The sequence below is a fragment of the Micropterus dolomieu genome, linkage group LG08 (genome assembly GCF_021292245.1).
Source record: "Micropterus dolomieu isolate WLL.071019.BEF.003 ecotype Adirondacks linkage group LG08, ASM2129224v1, whole genome shotgun sequence".
NCBI classification, from domain to species: Eukaryota; Metazoa; Chordata; class Actinopteri; order Centrarchiformes; family Centrarchidae; genus Micropterus; species Micropterus dolomieu.
This window is the reverse complement of record NC_060157.1, coordinates 935,975-953,906: the sequence shown is the minus strand read 5'-3', so window position 1 is coordinate 953,906 and position 17,932 is coordinate 935,975. Positions and strand designations below refer to the sequence as shown.

Sequence of the window (17,932 nt, the reverse complement as noted above, 5' to 3'; positions counted from 1 at the left end):
GGGGGGGGGGGGGGGGGGGGGGGGGGGGGGGGCATGGGATCTTCATGATGTCATCAGAGCCCTGGACAGGGATTGGTCAGCTGCTACCTGAGAAGACAGAACAGAAACATCAGGGGTAGCGCTCAGATCCTGATCACACTCAGCCCACGCTGCCGTTGGTCAGTCACCTATAATGTATGCTGATTGGATGAGGTGCGGTGAAGTCATCCTGGTTGATGAACAACAGAACAAGCGACGGTCAGTTTGTATTAACATTTACTGTGAGTAAAGGGCTGAGACGGAGACTCGGGTCTGCAGGGTCAGTGAGGGGAGTCGCTTCCTGCCTGCGTTACTCTGGTCCAGCTGGTTTCACTCTGATGGCATTAATGTTCAGCTGCAGGCGGGTTGTCTCTTTAACAGCTCTGATTATTAATTAAAACACACAGAGACAGAGCTCTGTTCACCCAGTCATATATGAATGAGCAGTGGATAAACTCAGGCGGGGGATGGGGGTGGTGGGGTTTTGTCTTTTAGTTGTTGTTCACAAATCCTCAAAAATGGACGCTTGGTCAAGACCCCTTGGCGTTGCTTTTTAATGCCCTGGGTACCCTTTAAAACCTCTTGAGCGCAGACGCCCCCGGTACAAGGGGCAGCACGTGATTTTCGTGCAAAATGCAAATGGGAAAATCATGTCTGAAACTGCTGTTGCATCACCCTATCCGTGGTCCACACCTCTGTGAAGCTAGAAGGCTCAGCTAGAACGTCAAACTTGGTGGTATCCAATATACCAAACGACTCGTCTGCTCGAGGCGAAGAGATGGAGGCCACTTCCAGCCCAGTAGGATGTTCTGTTCTCAAGGTGTGGGATGGAAAGCACGGGAGTGCTTTAGGTTACGGGAATATTGACTATTTTTTATCAATATTTCAATGTTCTGGAAGCTTTATGTTATTTGGAACGTGTTTGTGTGGAGAGAAATAATGTTTTGAAGATAACTCCCAATAGAAGCCAAAACATGGACATTTGCCTGAAATATTTTGTAAAAACATTGTATGAAAACAGTTTCTTTTTATCACACTTACAGTTACAGTTGTATTCCCGTGTTTAAAAGATATTCAGTTGCATTATAATCTATCTTATGATGGTTTTGATGGTTTATTGCATTAAAATACAGCTTTTTTTTATTTTTTACCAGGTATCTGCATTTACTCTTCAATAGAAAAATAAATAGGTTCATTCATATTCCTTAGCTTCTGATCTTTCAGAGGAGACCAGAATTATGCGTCTAGGCCTGATGGTTGAGGAGTTATTACTGATTTATTTTAGGTTTGTTGTTTATATCAGGGTTTGAAGCCACGACCTTCTTGCTGTGAGGTGCTAACCACTGCACCACTGCGCCGCCCTGGTGTGTAAATGATATCCAATAATTCACTGTTATCCCATCTGATGCAAATTCTTCATTTTGGGATGATTATGCATTTTGAATGCAGTGTTTCATTCTGAAGGACATCTGAGGCATTTTGCATTTTGTGTGCAGAGTTTTGAATAAAGGTTTTGAAAACGTGTGGAAGCAGTTGTAAAAAACTGTAAAGTTGTGTTATGTCGCTATTTGGTTTGGTTTAGGCAACAAAATGTCTTGGTTAGGTTCAGGAAAAGATCGTGGTTTGGATTTCAATAAGTACGTTATGTAAATTATGCAACCTCTTGACCATCTACCGACTTCAGCCACTACACAGAGTCCTGCCGTCTTCAGAGGTTTTCTGACGACTCTGCTGTGGTTGGATGTATCAGCAGGGTGGCGAGGCAGAGGACAGAGCTGTGGATCAGGATCAGCAGGGTTGTGGATCTAAGGAGAGCCAAGGCACCAGGGACCCCAGTTTCCATCCAGGGGGTCAGTGTTTGTGGAGGACTACAAATACCACATGGACAATAAACTGGACTGGGCCAAGAACACAAAGCCGTCTCTATTTTCTGAGGAGGCTGAGGTCCTTCAACAACTCTAAGTTTCTGACACACGGGCACTTAGTTATTATCTGTATTGTGCAATATTCTCTGCTGCTATTTATTCACTTGTACTTTTTCTTTAATAATGTAAATATTGAACACTCTTTTATATTTTTTTCTTTGTATTTTAAATTTATACGCTTATATTTACATATTTCTTTATCCACCTACTTTTTTTTATTGTTCCTGTTCCTTATGCCTTGGTAAGTGTGCAACTGTGACAAAAGAATTTCCCCTCAGGGATCAATAAAGTTTCTGATTCTGATTAAATAAAAACACATAATGTTGACTTTTTGTTTCACAGGGGAAACTTCTGGTTTTGTGGTTGAAAGTTCGGTTTTTGGCCCTCCAACCACCTCCTTACTCTGACTTTTCTGTTTAATATCATATTCCTGCCTTTACCCTCCAAGAGAGACGCTACATCCCCAGTGGATTGAACTGTGACACTACGGGGCTCCCCAGTGCGTTACAAAATGATGTGACGAGTTGGGAGTGAGACCGGGACCTGGATGACTGAAAACCTTCACAGAGATCTTAGCTTTTACACATTTTGATGTGAGCCTGTGCTGTAAAGACACATATACAGTTTATTAATTAAAAAGTCATCAGGTCTCTTTCAGTGAAACTCAACATGATTTGAAGTGAGTTAGTTCATTAATTATGCAGCAGGTCACATCATATTTACCGTCATCATTATTATGCTCTTACTAGTTTTTACTGTCAGCTGTGGATCTCGTGCTGCTCGAGCTGCTCTGTTGATGTTGTTCCTCAAACGTAAGTCGCTTTGGATAAAAGCGTCTGCCAAATGAGTAAATGTAAATTTAATGGAAAAACTAATTTCTTTATAATATAAATATAAACAGAGGAAGTCGTTCACTGGTCGCGTCTTGTGTGAGGGCTGAGATCTGATTGGCGGAGAGTCAATCAGGTCTGGCCCTGTTAACCTCCTCTGCTCAGGTTTACTCTCCACTCTGTTGTCCGTGTGTCAGAGTGATAATGTGGTTGATGGTTCTGTTCCCCGAGGAGAAGAAGAAATATTAACCCGAGCTCGCCTCAGTTTGTATCGATGAACAGAAGCGTCACCCTGCAGCGTTGGTGCCTTGCTCCTGAGCACGCAGCTGTTAACGTCAACATGAATCTTTCACAAGCAGCTGAAATATTCAGCAGCTCCTCCAGAAATATCTGCAGCAGCTTCCAAACGTCAGGTATCATCTCCATCCTGCTCAACGCACACGTGTCAGCTCCACCCACTGACCACATAAGCGACCATATACGGACATAAACCCCGCCCCCTGTGTATCAATAGTATGACTGCACAGACAAAAATGATATCTGATGATGTTTAAATACTTCTAAGACAGAGAGGGATTTCTATTTATCCGCCAGCTCGTCTTCCTCCCAGGGCATGCTGGGAGTTGTAGTTGTATATAATCTACATCTTTATTATAACGTGTGACAACAGAGTTATTATGACTAAAATCATGTAGCAGTGATGTTATTGTTTTAACCCGTGTTCATCCACGAGGCAGCCCAAAGTGCTTTACAACACAATACAATCACAGACGTGCAAGTGCCAAATATAAATATGCATATCATCAAGTTTTAACAATTATACAAAGAACCGGTGCAAGATACACACTACCAGTCGAAAGTTTTACAACACCCCCGTTTTTTTTAGTTCGTATCGAAATCTAAGTAGTTCAAGTTCAAAATTAAAAATGTTTACATCGCCAAAACAGATGTTTTCAGATATTTATAACACTTAAATGAAGGAGTTTTGTTAATTATATCACTGTAGGCTCTACTGGTGACCAGCTGCTCTCTCTTCCTTCACTTCCTCAGCTTCTGAGGACGTAGTAACAGGCTGCTCCGAGGTGTAGAAATTTGTTTTTGCATCAACTTTCAAGCTTCATTTCCTCCCACTTGAATTTATTAACTCATGACTTGATCCCTGAAAAATGACCTTCTTAGTTATTCTGCAGCAGTGGAATTAAATGAAGAATTGTCTTAACGAATCCACGGTTCTTGGAAATTAAAAAATGGCTCCAATTTGGAACCAGTTCTCGATACCCAACCCTAAATATAGTCTATTTTCTTTTAGGTCTGGTATTTCCTTGCCACTGTGGCCAAGTGTTTGCTCATGGTGGGAAGTTTCGGGTCTCGGTCTTGACAGAAGTTATCTTGCACTTTTCAGATAGAGCATATCTGAAAAGTGCAAGATAACTTCTGTGATTGGTGCTAGAAAATAAAATCCATTAATTAATTAAATAAGAAGTTGTAGAGATATTACAGTCCGAACCAAACATTGCTAACAGTGCTAACATTGCTAACAGTACTAACAGTGCTAACAGTGCTAACATTACTAACATTGCTAACAGTGCTAACATTGCTAAAAGTGCTAACAGTGCTAACAGTGCTAACAGTGCTAACATTACAAACATTGCTAACAGTGCTAACAGTGCTAACATTACTAACAGTGCTAACAGTGCTAACAGTGCTAACATTACTAACATTGCTTACAGTGCTCAAGATGCAACAAAACATAAAATAAATAAACTTTTGTTGTAGATAACATGAAGGTTTTTACATCAGTTTTACTTGTTAAACTGTGTATATTGGTGTATACTGTGGTGTGTAGTTTCAGTACCTGCACTTTGTAGTATTACTGCAGAATTACTGCGGTGTTACTGCGATCTGTCAGGTTCAATCTTTGTCTCTCCGTTCTGTTTCTCATTTGACGATTTTTGAGATACTCTGGCAGCCTGGACAACAGCCTGCAAAACACACAACAACAACAACACAGCAACCATCAGGCAACACAGCACAGCAACCATCAGGTAAAACAACACAGCAACCATCAGGCAACACAACACAGCAACCATCAGGCAACAACAACAACACAACAATAATCAGAACAAGAAACACAACAACAGCAACCATCTGGCAAAACAACACAGCAACCATAAGGCAACACAGCAACCATCAGGCAACACAACACAGCAACCATCAGCCAAAACAACAACACAACAATAATCAGAACAAGCAACACAACAACAGCAACCATTGGTCAAAACAACACAGCAACCATAAGGCAACACAGCAACCATAAGGCAACACAGCAACCATCAGGCAACACAACACAGCAACCATCAGGCAACACAATACAGCAACCATAAGGTAACACAACACAGCAACCATCAGGCAACACAACGCAGCAACCATCAGGTAAAACAACACAGCATCCATCAGGCAACACATCAACAGAGCAACCCTCAGGGACTCCATGAGGTTCAGACCTTGAAGCTTCTCTTCCTCTTCTGGACGTTCTGCTCGGGGTGGAAGATGATGACGTAAACTTTGGGCATGTAGAGCATCCCGAGAGAGACGAACGCACTGAGAGACATGGAGACCGTCAGCGTGGCCGTCTGGATGAACATCTGCAGAGACACAGAGACACGTTCACTGAGAGAGAACCTCCTAAAATACCACTAGAACCTTTTTTACCACTAGAACTCCAGAGCTGCATTGGTGCTCCAGCAGCATGCAACACTCTAGTTTCCTCAGTGACCACTAGAACCTCCCAAAGGACCCTGAGAACTAACTACAAGTCTCCAAGAACCTCCTCACTGAACACGAGAACTATCCTGTTCCCTCAGGAACACACTGATGGTTTTTTAACTTGTTGTTTTTGCCAGAACATTAAAGATATTCTCATTTGCTTTGACCATTCAGGCTGAAACTGAAGCTCCCTGGCCAAAAAGACTCAACACTCACCCACCACAGAACACAACTGGGGGTCAAATTAATATATTCTTTCAATCAGTCACTACACCAGGTCAATGTCACTTCACTCTCCTCGTTTACTGCTCTCACGGAGAGCGAGCTATCAGGACTCCTGACCCGTAGCCGCCCCACTACAGGCCCACTGGACCCGATTCCTCCAAGCCATATCTCCTACCGTGGTCCCAGCAATCACTCATGTGATAAATACTTCTCTGGCTTCAGGAACCTTCCTGACCACTTTCAAAAGGGCTCGGGTTACACCCACGCTCAACAAGCCCTCAACCCAACTCAAGTTGAGAACTATCGGCCAGTTTCACCACTGCCATTTTTATCCAATGCTATTGAACGGGCGGTCTTCAGACAGAATTCCTCTCACGGAATGACCTCCTAGATCCATATCAGTCTGGTTTTAAGAGTGGCCACTCGACTGAAACGTCTCTGTTGTCTGTACCAGAAGCCCTAAGGTCAGCTACAGCTGCAGCCCGGTCCTCGGTTCTTATCATCTGCCTTTGACACAGTCAATCACAGGATCCTGCTCAGCAATGGGGTTCTCGAGTAAAGCACTCCTGTGGTTCGAATCCTACAATGTTTTGTGTCAAGGACAATTATCCTCCTCCCGCTGCCTCTCCACAGGGGTGCCCCAAGGCTCAGTGCTAGGGCCCCTTCTCTTCTCAGTTTACACCACCTCACTGGGGCCGATCATTCGCTCGCACGACTTCTCTTACCACTGCTACGCAGACGACACGCAACTCTACCTATCCTTCCCGCCAGACGACCAATGCGTCTGGGTACGGATCACAGACTGTCACTCAAACATATCTGCATGGATGAAGGCTCGCCACCTTCAACTAAACCTCTCTAAGACTGAACTCTTGGTCATTCCAGCCAAGCAATTGTTAGGTGGCTGCAAACACAGACAACTTCAGAATAAAACAGGAAGTACACGGGAATACACAAGGCAAAGGACTAAATAAAACTTACAGAACACAAAACCAAACTTATGAAAGCAGACTAAACAGGAAAACATGAACACTAAACCACATTCCTAACAGCAATCTATCCACCATAACATCAACATCACCATAACATCAAACTACAAACTGGCTCCTCAACCACGTTCCTTCTGGGCAACTACGCTCCTCCAGCGAACGCCGCCTGGCTCTACCATCCCTTCACACAAAGCGACCTCAGTCCCTGTTCTCATCTGTGACTCCACGATGGTGGAACGAGCTGCCGCACGCCATCAGAGCAGCAGCGTCCCTCCCTGACTTCAAGAAGCTCCTGAACACTCTGCAGAGAACACTTCCTCTGATAACACCTCGAACCCCCTAACTTGTAACATGCACTTCCTGGGCTCTTCTCTTGTATTGATTGCACTATTCATTAACTCTCAGTTCTTCCCATAGGTGTTTATCCCATTGGTGCCATACGTGTGAATAGCTCTTACTAGTATCTATTGTCATTGGCAGATCTCTTACGGTTTTGATGCTTTATTGATGCTTGTTGTGAGTCAACAAAATACAAAATACAGCTATAAATATGACCAAGTTCAACTTTAATTTGTTCTACATGCCTGTGTCATTTGTTCAGTCTTTACATACTGTAGATGTAGAATGAAAAGGATAGAAGCATATTTGCTAACGAGCATCAATCAAAACTCTTCACGCAGTCAGTGAAACAGAAGTGTATGTGGACCAAATTGTGAATAATTTTTCATTCCTTTCATACAAAATGCGTTCAGTGACCACTTTCTCCAAAATCCATGAACTCGTCTCTCATCACTGCTCCACCACCTGCAGAACACTTCAATTTAATTCACATTAGCTTTACTGGCATGAATGTGTAACAACAACATTGCCAAAGCATCATACAAACTACATAAGAACAATCAACCCCATACATTTCATTAAACAAGTAATTAAATATTTTAAAATGTTATAATGAAATAAATAAATAAAACAATAAGCGTGTGTGTGTTAAAAAAATTAAAATATTTAAAAATGTTAATAAAAAAATAAAAACAATAAGCGTGTGTGTGTGTGTTAAAAAAATAAAAATATTTTAAAATGTTAAAATAAAATAAATAAATAAAACAGAAAGCGTGTGTTGTGTGTGTGTTAAAAAAATAAAAATATTATAAAATGTTAAAATAAAATAAATAAATAAAACAGTAAGCGTGTGTGTGTGTTAAAAAATAAAAATTTTTAAAATGTTATAATAAAATAAATAAAAACAATAAGCGTGTGTGTGTGTTAAAAAAAATTTAAATGTTAAAATAAAATAAATAAATAAAACAGTAAGCGTGTGTGTGTTAATAAAATAAATAAATAAAACAGTAAGCGTGTGTGTGTGTTAAAAAAAAATCTTTAAAATGTTTAAATAAAATAAATAAATAAAACAGTAAGCGTGTGTGTGTGTGTAAAAAAATTTTTTTAAAATGTTTAAATAAAATAAATAAATGAAATAATAAGCGTGTGTGTGCGTTAAAAAAATTTAATTTTTAAAAAAATGTTTAAATAAAATAAATAAATAAAACAGTAAGCGTGTGTGTGTGTTAAAATTTTTTTAAATATTTTAAAATGTTAAAATAAAATAAATAAATAAAACAGTAAGCGTGTGTGTGTATGTGTGTGTTAAAAAAAATAAAAATATATAAAAAATTTAAATAAAATAAATAAATGAAACAGTAGGCGTGTGTGTGTTTGTGTGTGTTAAAAAAATAAAAATATATTAAAAATTTAAATAAAATAAATAAATGAAACAGTAACTTTATATCTCCAGCACACTGTGTCACATTCAAAGACAGAAATACTTAAACTTTAAGTTCACATAGTTTACGTCTCTGTGTGTAGAGAACTGTGTGTAGTGTTTTGTGCAACTGCAGTCTGACTGTAAAGCAGGAAATGTGTTTCTATTTAGGCAGATTTCTTTCAGCGGGTTGTTTCATGAATTTCAGGCTGTGGTCTTTGTGTCTCAGTTCCGGTGTTACTGTGGAAACAACTCAGAAAAACGGGACTGCAGTTCAGAGAAAAGAGTTCATGGATTTTGGAGAATGTGGTAATTAAATGCATTTTGTGTGAAATGAATGAAAAATTATTCACATTTTCTCTGACTGTGTGAAGAGGTTTTGACAATGTGGCTTCAGTTTGATGCATGTTAGCAACCTGAAAAAAACGGTATTTTCTGCAAAGATGATTTTACCAGAGATAACAAAGCCTGCTGCACCTCTGCACCTGCACTGTTCACACTTTTTTGAGATGTCCTGTTACTACTTACAGTAATATTCAGTATTGTTCACTCAAGTCAGCACAGGGTGAGCTCAATTAGCACACAGCTACCCAGGTGGAAACACAAACAGTCCCAAATCAGAAGCTTCAACAGAGCCGGAGTCAGTTCATTCAGTTTGGAAACAATGGATCCAGAGAAATATGAAGGAAGACAGAGAAGACCAGAGAGGAGGAGGAGGAAGAGGTGAAGGAAGAAGAACAGTAGGAGTTGGAGGAGGAGATGGGATAGAAGTAAGATGAGCAGGAGCAGGAGGTGGAGAACAAAAATCTCTGGCCTGTCCCAGACCAAAGACGGGACGCTGGGGCAGAATAATAAGAGGCGTGCGACCTGTAAGTCGCTTTGGATAAAAGCGTCAGCTAAATGAATAAATGTGTGTTTGAGGGCTTGTGTGTCCTGTCTGAAAGCAAAGTTTGGTTTTTCAGCAAGATTGGATGGTTTTGAGTGGAGAGCTTCATTTTGACCTGAAAATAGGATGTTTGGGGAACTGGGTGAGAAGTTGTGGATTTGTGTTTAGAGTTTTGAGAAAAAGAGGCACGATTTCAAGAAATGTGTTCAAGCCATAAAGAAAAACTGTAATACTGTAAAAAAAAAAGAGGCATTTGAAAAAGACAGTTTTCTTCATTCATGTTATTCTTGTGTGCAGGTCTTTACGTTGCCCATGAACTGCACCCACATTTAACAAATTACTGTAGGATATTCATTATGGTCCAGCTTTCCTGCTGCATTCTTTCTTCACCAAAGAGTCATTAAAGAATTTCACCCAAAATCAGAAACTAAAACTGTCAATGCACTAGCCTGGCCCCTCTGCCACGTCCTCTACATACTATAAAGACGGACGAGTACTGACTGCTGACTGAAGAGTTATGAAAGGAGTTTCACACAGGTGCATAAGAGATTCATAAGTCTGCAAGTAATTTCTATCAGCTGTGAAAACACGTTTTCCACGTTTTGTTCAGTGCAATTAAGTATTTTATGGTCTTTCAATAACATCTGTGTTTAGTGTTTTGAAAAAGGGTGAAAATGTGTCTCACCAACACGTTCTCGCTCCCGACTCGTCACATCTTGACGTTTGGTCGAGAACCTTTGCCGTCGCTTTTTAACGCTCTCCTCAGCGTCATTTTTAGATGTCTAAGGCTCTAAAAGTCAAATAAGAAACACTTAGCAACAACGTCTGGTTAGATTTTCAAAATAAAACGCTAGCGCTTCGAAACATCCCCATTGAAACAGCACATTATTAAAGTTGTGAAATGTTGCAATTTGGTTGGGTTCAGGCAACAAAACTACTGGTTCAAAGTCGGGGTTCTGGCCCTCCATGAACCCCGACCACCTCCTTACTCAGTCTTTCCTGTTAAATATCATGTACCTGCCGTAAAAACTGACGCTACAGGGTTTCCCCCACTGCGTTGAGCGATGACGCTACAGGGATGCCGATGGGTCTCGACCATGCGTCCCATATGTGACGAGTCGTGGAGGGAGAACGGGTTGGTGAAACAAATGTAAAAGTGTTAACACATTTGCAAGAGAAGACGTCTGCTGTGTTAAGAAGGTGATAATGAAGATTACGTGGATCCCAGTTTTATTATGTCTTAGCCATCAAGAAATACTATAAGTGAACTCTTGGCTAGAACTAGCCCAGCAATTATGAGTACTTGGAACTTGTTCTATTGACATCCTTGGTCTACTGACAGCAATTTGTTGTTTATTCACTTTCCTTTGTAGGCTGCTTGTGAGTCCCTTTGAACAAAAGCATCTGCTAAATGTAAAAATAAATGATTCAGGATCTGCAGGTCGGATTAAATCTATATTTAGGTCTGACATATTGTCTTGATGTTCCATAGATTTTTCTCTTAGTTTAATAGTTTGGCTGTTATGCACCAATAACCTGTCAATAAATCTGATCCTGATCCTGATCACACACTGAAAGGTTTCTGCTTCTCACTGGAAACACGAGCAGCTCTTGGTGAGATGGATGTAAATAATCCAGAGAAACAGACAGCTTTGCATCTTTTCATTTCCAGGTCTGTTAATCTGTTTTCTTTTGTTTCCTCTCAGATGAATCTGTTTCCGTCTGACGCTGCTGTTTTCCTTCATGTTATTTCTGGCTTTTATTGTCTCTTTTTATCTGTCTGTTAAAGCTCTTTGTAACTTTGGTTTGAACAAAGTTGTTGTTCTATAATGACGCCCTGTTTTGGTTTATAATCTGTATAATCCAGCTGTTCCCTTCTGCCTGGAAATGTTCCGCTTTGAGTTTAATTCTGCAGCCATTTATCTCTCAGCTGCATTAAAGACTCGCTCTTCCCTGAACTCACGCTGAACCACAAACACTGAAAACAGTTTATTCTTTTCTCCTCAGAGGAAACAAACTCTGTCTGAAGCCGTTTGACAGAACAATCTCACCATTCAGGAGCATTTCTGGAGATTTCAACTCTTCCACATTGAACGTCTTTAATTCATGAACTCGTCTTTGAAAAAAGAGTTTTTTTGTTCAAACTCTCCAGAGTTTAAAGTTAAACTGCAGAAAACTGAGACTTTAATAAAACTATGATGTAGCTGCTTTCCTGTCCGTTTCTCCCCTCACCAGACCAGACCTCTACTAATCCATTTAATACCACACTATTAATAATTTCATCACCATCAAGCAAGATCCCAATACAAGAAGTATCTGCGCGAGTAAACCTTTAGGAATACTTTTCCCACGGTTTGTCTATTCTTTTATTTCTTTTGCTTAGCCTTGCACCCTGGCGGGTCTTAGCTGACGCCCTCCGCCTCTGGCTTTCCATGTAGGCGCTTGGAAGGGCAGGAAGAGCCCAGAGCCATACCGCCAAACATAAGTACTGTGGCGCAAAATTTTACAGTTTATAAATATATAAATATATACAGTTTCTTTGATGGAAGTTGTCCTGACTGAATTATGAGAATGGGTGTTACTATTTAGGGTACCACATAACTCCTCCAGTTCACTGTAAATTTAATTGTATTGACACGGTGAGAACAGACAACTGGGCTGAATATATGGATTTTAATTGCATGAGAATTTGCTGGTATTAGAGAACCTAAATTACAGACGAAATAGTGAAATCTTAAGGTTTCACTATTACTGAAAAGCTTGCAGCCACTTAAACTAGGCCTTATACTGTGTTCACACTGAAAGCAAATCCAACGTTTTGGCAGCTTGATTACACACAAAGTCAATGCAAAGATGCGAATTCCTGCGAATTTGCTCCGGGCGGAGTGGAAGATGCTTTTGTTGCAACATTCACAAATTTTTCAACTTGACAATTTAAACAACACGGTGGAAATAAAATTCAATCTACTTCATCATTCAGCAAATATCAACTGAATAACTGTGATTGGTGTGTAGGAAGCTCTGAACGCTGTTGCTCATTTCACATGTCACAAAATCTGGTGTAACAGCGGCAACAGGCTGAAGCCTCGTAACACAAGTTCTTACTTTAACATGGACAGATGATCAATGTTTAAACAGGAACTAGTTGTTAACCCCCTTTGTTGTGAGGAGGACCAAGTTGTCAGGTCAACATCCAGATGATGAACAACTGGGTCTCTCTGCCAGTAAGTGAGTACATTTACATGCATATCAATATTCTGGATTTGATCTTATTCAGGATATGAAGTTTACATGGAACAACAAACCTGATTATTCATCTCCCGGTTTATATAATCAGAACATTATCCAGGTCGTCTGCTGCAGGTGAGTCTTTCTTTATCAACATGTCAGACACTCATTTGAGAGTGACTGAGTTTCCATAACAGCTGACGATGAACTCTGCAGGATTGAACTTCTCCACTGATTATCACTAACGGGAGGCAGCAGTGATAATACAATTTATGATCTGCACTACGGACTTTCCCATTATTTCATAAACATCATATTATTTACCATCGTATTGTTTGTTTTGCTGAATAACTACTTCACAACTTACGCTGAATACACACCTGTCAGCATGGCAGAATCAGAAACCTGGATTAGGTGATTACGGACCACAGTGACCTGGTTTCTATCGGAGCTAACACATTCAGGTTTCTCAAAACCAGGATATGATGTTTACATGGTCTAACATATCCAGGGTATTCCATAAACCTGAGCATAACCAGGAAACATGCCCATGTACAGATGCTGTTCTTCACACATTCACTCCTGGCACCCACACCTCACCTGACACCTAGTCTATCCTGGTTTTAGCTCGTCCCTGTTTAGCCTGGTTGATCCTGGTTTGGCCTTACCTTCTCAGTGGACTGGGCGGTACCAAAGAAGATTGGCACGAAGGCGAGCCAGATGATGCAGGTGGTGTACATGGTGAAACCGATTGGTTTTGCTTCGTTAAACGTCTCTGGAACGCCACGACTCTTTACTGCGTACACCGTACACGTCACCTAACAAGAAGAATGATACAGGTTAGCTGCTCAGTCTGAATAATACAATGACAATCATGGTCTTAAAGGAAACAGGCGCATGCTTCACTGAATTAAAATCTTACAGTGCTTACGATAGCCTAGTTTAACTAATATCTGCAGTCTGTACATGACGATGAATCAAATTCATTACACCAGTTCATGGGTGCCCCGTACCACACAACCACTTTTGTAATCGGCTGTGATTCCTGGGGCTCTTTTACCAGAGAAGAGCTCAGGAACATCAGAGGAACAACTCCAGTGGATTTAGTTCCCACTTTTCTCGCGTCATCAGTGGAATTATTGGACATTTTGGTGAAGGGCTCTCTCGCTGTCGTTCGCAAAGTGAAGCGCCGCAGGAGAGGAAAACGAGCTGGGTCGCTCGTGCGTTTTCGCCGTAGGGGACTCCACACACCACTACCGGCAATATTTCTCTCCTGTGCTTGCTGTGCAACAAACTGATCTACCTGATTCCTGCTTACAGGCAAAAATTAAAGTTGTGTAAACCTGTAGTGAGGAAATCAAAGAAACGGACCAGTGAAGCTGTAGAGGATCTTCAGGCGTGTTTGGAAAAGGAGGAGGCATTTAGGAGTGGGGACCGAGCCGGGTGCAGGGCATTAAAGTACAGGTTTAGCAGGGAGGTGCGAGAAACTAAAGGACCAGTTCTCTGCAAACGACGCCACTTCTGTCTGGAGGGGGTTCAGACAGATCACAAACTACAAACCCAAAATCCCCCACTCCATTAATGACTCTCGCCTGGCAAATGAGCTGAACCAGTTCTACTGCCACTTTGAGAGTCAATCGGACACCATCCCCTGTGACTCCTCCACTCAGCTTCAGCCACAGTCCACCACTTCTTCCCCTCCCTCCTCAGAGATGGCCAGCTCCACCCCCTCCCCTCCTCTCTCCATCACAGAGAAGGAAGTCAGGTCAGGCAGAAACCGCGCAAAGCAGCGGGGCGGGACTCTGTCTCCCCATCCACCCTGAAGCACTGTGCTGATCAGCTGTCTCTGGTGTTCACAGACATTTTTAACACCTCACTGGAGACATGCCATGTGCCAGCCTGCTTCAAAGCCTCCACCATCATCCCTGTCTCCAAGAAACCAAGAACCACTGGACTAAACGACTACAGACCTGTCGCCCTGACTTCTGTGGTTATGTAGTCCTTTTAGCGCCTTGTGTTGTCCCACCTAAAATCAATCACAGACCCACTCCTGGACCCCCTGCAGTTCGCCTACAGAGCCAACAGGTCTGTAGATGATGCAGTAAACATGGCCCTTCACTGCACCCTTCAGCACCTGGACTCCCCAGGAACCTACGCCAGGACCTGTTTGTGGATTTCAGCTCTGCTTTCAACACCATCATCCTGGCCCTGCTGCAGCACAATCTCTCCCAGCTGAACGTGCCTGACTCCACCTGCAGGTGGATCACAGACTTCCTGACGGACAGGAAGCAGCACGTGAAGCTGAGACAACATATCTCTGATTCCAGGACCATCAGCACCGGATCCCCTCAAGGCTGCGTTCTTTCCCCCCTTCTCTTCTCCCTGTACACCAACAGCTGCACCTCCAGTCACCAGTCTGCTGAAGCTCCTGAAGTTTGCGGATGACACCACCCTCATTGGGCGATGGGCGATGGTCGGGATGAGTCCGCCTACAGGTGGGAGATCGACCATCTGGTGACCTGGTGCAGCCAGAAACAGTCTGGAGCTCAACGCTCAGAAGACCGTGGAGATGGTCGTGGACTTCAGAAAGAGCCCAGCCCCATCGTGTGTAACTCCCCAGTCACCACCATGGACTCCTTCCGCTTCCTGGGCACCATCATCTCCCAGGACCTCAAGTGGGAGCTGAACATCACCTCCCTCACCAAGAAGGCCCAGCAGAGGATGTACTTCTTGCGGCAGCTGAAGAAGTTCAGCCTGCCAAAGACAATGATGGTGCACTTCTACACCGCCATCATTGAGTCCATCCTCACCTCCTCCATCACCATCTGGTACACTGCTGCCACTGCCAGGGACAAGGGCAGGCTGCAGCGTATCATTCTGTCTGCGGAGAAGGTGATTGGCTGCAATCTACCTTCTCTTCAGGACTTGTACGCCTCCAGGACTCTGAGGCGAGCAGGAAAGATTGCAGCTGACTCCTCCCACCCCGGACACAAACTGTTTCAGACTCTCCCCTCTGGCAGGAGGCTGCGGTCCATCAGGACCAAAACCTCTCGCCACAAAAACAGTTTCTTTCCGATGGCAGTGGGCTTCCTCAACAGGGCCCCATACTGACACTCAAATAATACAAATGTAAACACTATTTCATTTCCTATCCTGCACAAACCTGGCACATTGCACATATTTGTTGTTAATTGTTGATCTTTGTTGTTGTATATTTTTACATCGTTATGTTTATATATTTCATTGCAAAACGTCTGCACAACACAAACCCAGAATAATGCACATGTAAATATCTGCAACGTTGTTCTTTCTCTGCAAATAGTTGTATTATTTTTCTCTATTCTTTTTAATATTCTTATATAACTTGTTTATTCCATATTTATATATTTCTACATTTATTCATGTCAGCTGTATGTTTGTCTACGTGTAGCACCTTATCGCCAAAGCAAATTCCTCTAATGTGTAAAACACTACTTTACATTATAGCTCATTCTGATTCTGATTCTCATGAGAGCTTCTGTTCAACATCAGACGATCAATAAATGAGCAATTAAAAAAAATCAATACTGGATATAGATGTTACCATGAGTATGATACTGTAGCTGAGGCAGCAGATGATTGACAGGTCAGACATATCACACTTCAGGATGCCTCGGGCCAGGTCTGGGTTCGGGGGGCGGAGCTCCTCGTAGTCGATGATGGTGTGAGGAGGGATGATGGCAAACCACACAAACACACCGAGGACCTAACACACACACACACACACAAAGATTAACCTGAATCATATAACAAGCTGCTGAAACAGAAACAGGAAGTGGTCTGACCCCTCACCTGAACGGAGATGAGTATGAAGGTGATGATGAGCTGGGAGGTGGGGCTGATGAATTTGGGCGGGGTCACCGACCTCTTGCCTTGTTCAAAGATGCGGTAGATCCTGTTGGTTTTAGTCAGCATGGCAGAGTATGTGATGGCCATGCCGAGACCCAGCAGGAGGCGCCGGAACGCACAAACCACCACACCTGGCTCCGCGATCATTAGGAAGGTGATCAGATAGATCAAGAATATACCTGCAGAGAGAGAGACACTGGTGTTTTCATCTTCACCGCTGATGACGTCATCGAGAAACTTCTTTCAGCTCAGAAAGATTTTACTTCAACCACGTAAAGCAAAGTCTTCAACTTTGTGATTGTGAATTACTGACGTTTATCTTCTTATCATGGTTTAAGTCTGTTTTTCACATGTTCCCTTCTGTGTCACCGGTATTGTTGCATGCCTTCTATGTCATCCTCTCTGCATTAAAATACATAGAGTACTGGGCAAAAGTTTTAGGCAGGTGTGGGAAAATTGCTATAAACTCAGCTTACAAGGTGAGGTTGCTGAAGACTTACTTTCAAAAGTCATACGCCATGGCAAGACTGACCACAGCAACAAGACACAGGGTAGTTATACTGCACCAGCAAGGTCTTACCCAGGGAGAAATTTTCATGCTGCGTTAAGCCAAATGTAACTTAACAATGCACGAAAACAGTATTCTGGATAATAAAACTTTGTCTGATCACGTTGTTCTCATTTCAAGATGTTCTTCCCTGACCAACTGAAGGATTTTGTGCCAGATGTTGAGCTAATATGGCATTGTGTACTATATCATGACATATGTACTCTATCAATATGTACACTTCCTGTCATTTCTCAAAAACCAAAGTGGACAATATCCATCGATAGCTACCGACCTCACATAACAGTGCACTTTATCCACCTACCTCTGCCCCCCCCCGTCTACTTTATTATCTAGTTTCCTACTCCCAACTGTCACTGAAATATCGGAAATCTAAGTCATCCACCTGCCTGCTTGACCCTCTCCCCGCCCACCTAGTTAAAATCTGCCTACCCTCCCTCTCCTCACCTTATAACTAACATCATCCACTCCTCTCTTATTTCTGCTCATGTTCCCTCCTCTCTCAAAATTGCTGCTATTACCCCTGTACTGAAGAAACCTGGTGCAAATCCCAACGACCTAAATAATTTCAGACCAATCTCCAACCTGCCATTTATCTCAAAATTCTTAGAAAAAACGGTTGCTGCGCAGGTCCATAATCATCTCATCAACAATAACCTCCAACAGTTTCAATCTGGTTTTCGGCCTCTCCGCAGCACAGAAACAGCCCTAGTCAAGGTCACCAATGACCTACTAATGGCTGCTGACTCAGGTCTTCTTACCATACTGATCCTTCTCGATTTAACTGCTGCCTTTGATACAATCTCTCACAATATCCTCCTGGACCGTCTAGCTTCCATTGGTATCATCA

The 17,932-nt window shown here is 42.3% G+C and overlaps 1 protein-coding gene across 1 annotated transcript in view; it reads right to left on the bottom strand.

The window, feature by feature from the left end:
* Positions 1-48: 48 nt before the first annotated feature.
* The window catches only part of grm6a (glutamate receptor, metabotropic 6a), a 43,683-nt gene continuing 25,799 nt past the window's right edge, over positions 49-17,932 (bottom strand). The window contains exons 13-18 of the mRNA XM_046056151.1: positions 16,458-16,693; positions 16,210-16,371; positions 13,295-13,444; positions 5,278-5,418; positions 4,629-4,755; positions 49-87 (exon numbers count right to left, since the gene is read on the bottom strand). Coding sequence (XP_045912107.1) covers positions 4,666-4,755; positions 5,278-5,418; positions 13,295-13,444; positions 16,210-16,371; positions 16,458-16,693 — 779 coding nt within the window. The 3' untranslated portion in view covers positions 49-87; positions 4,629-4,665. The remainder of the gene's footprint in view (positions 88-4,628; positions 4,756-5,277; positions 5,419-13,294; positions 13,445-16,209; positions 16,372-16,457; positions 16,694-17,932) is intronic.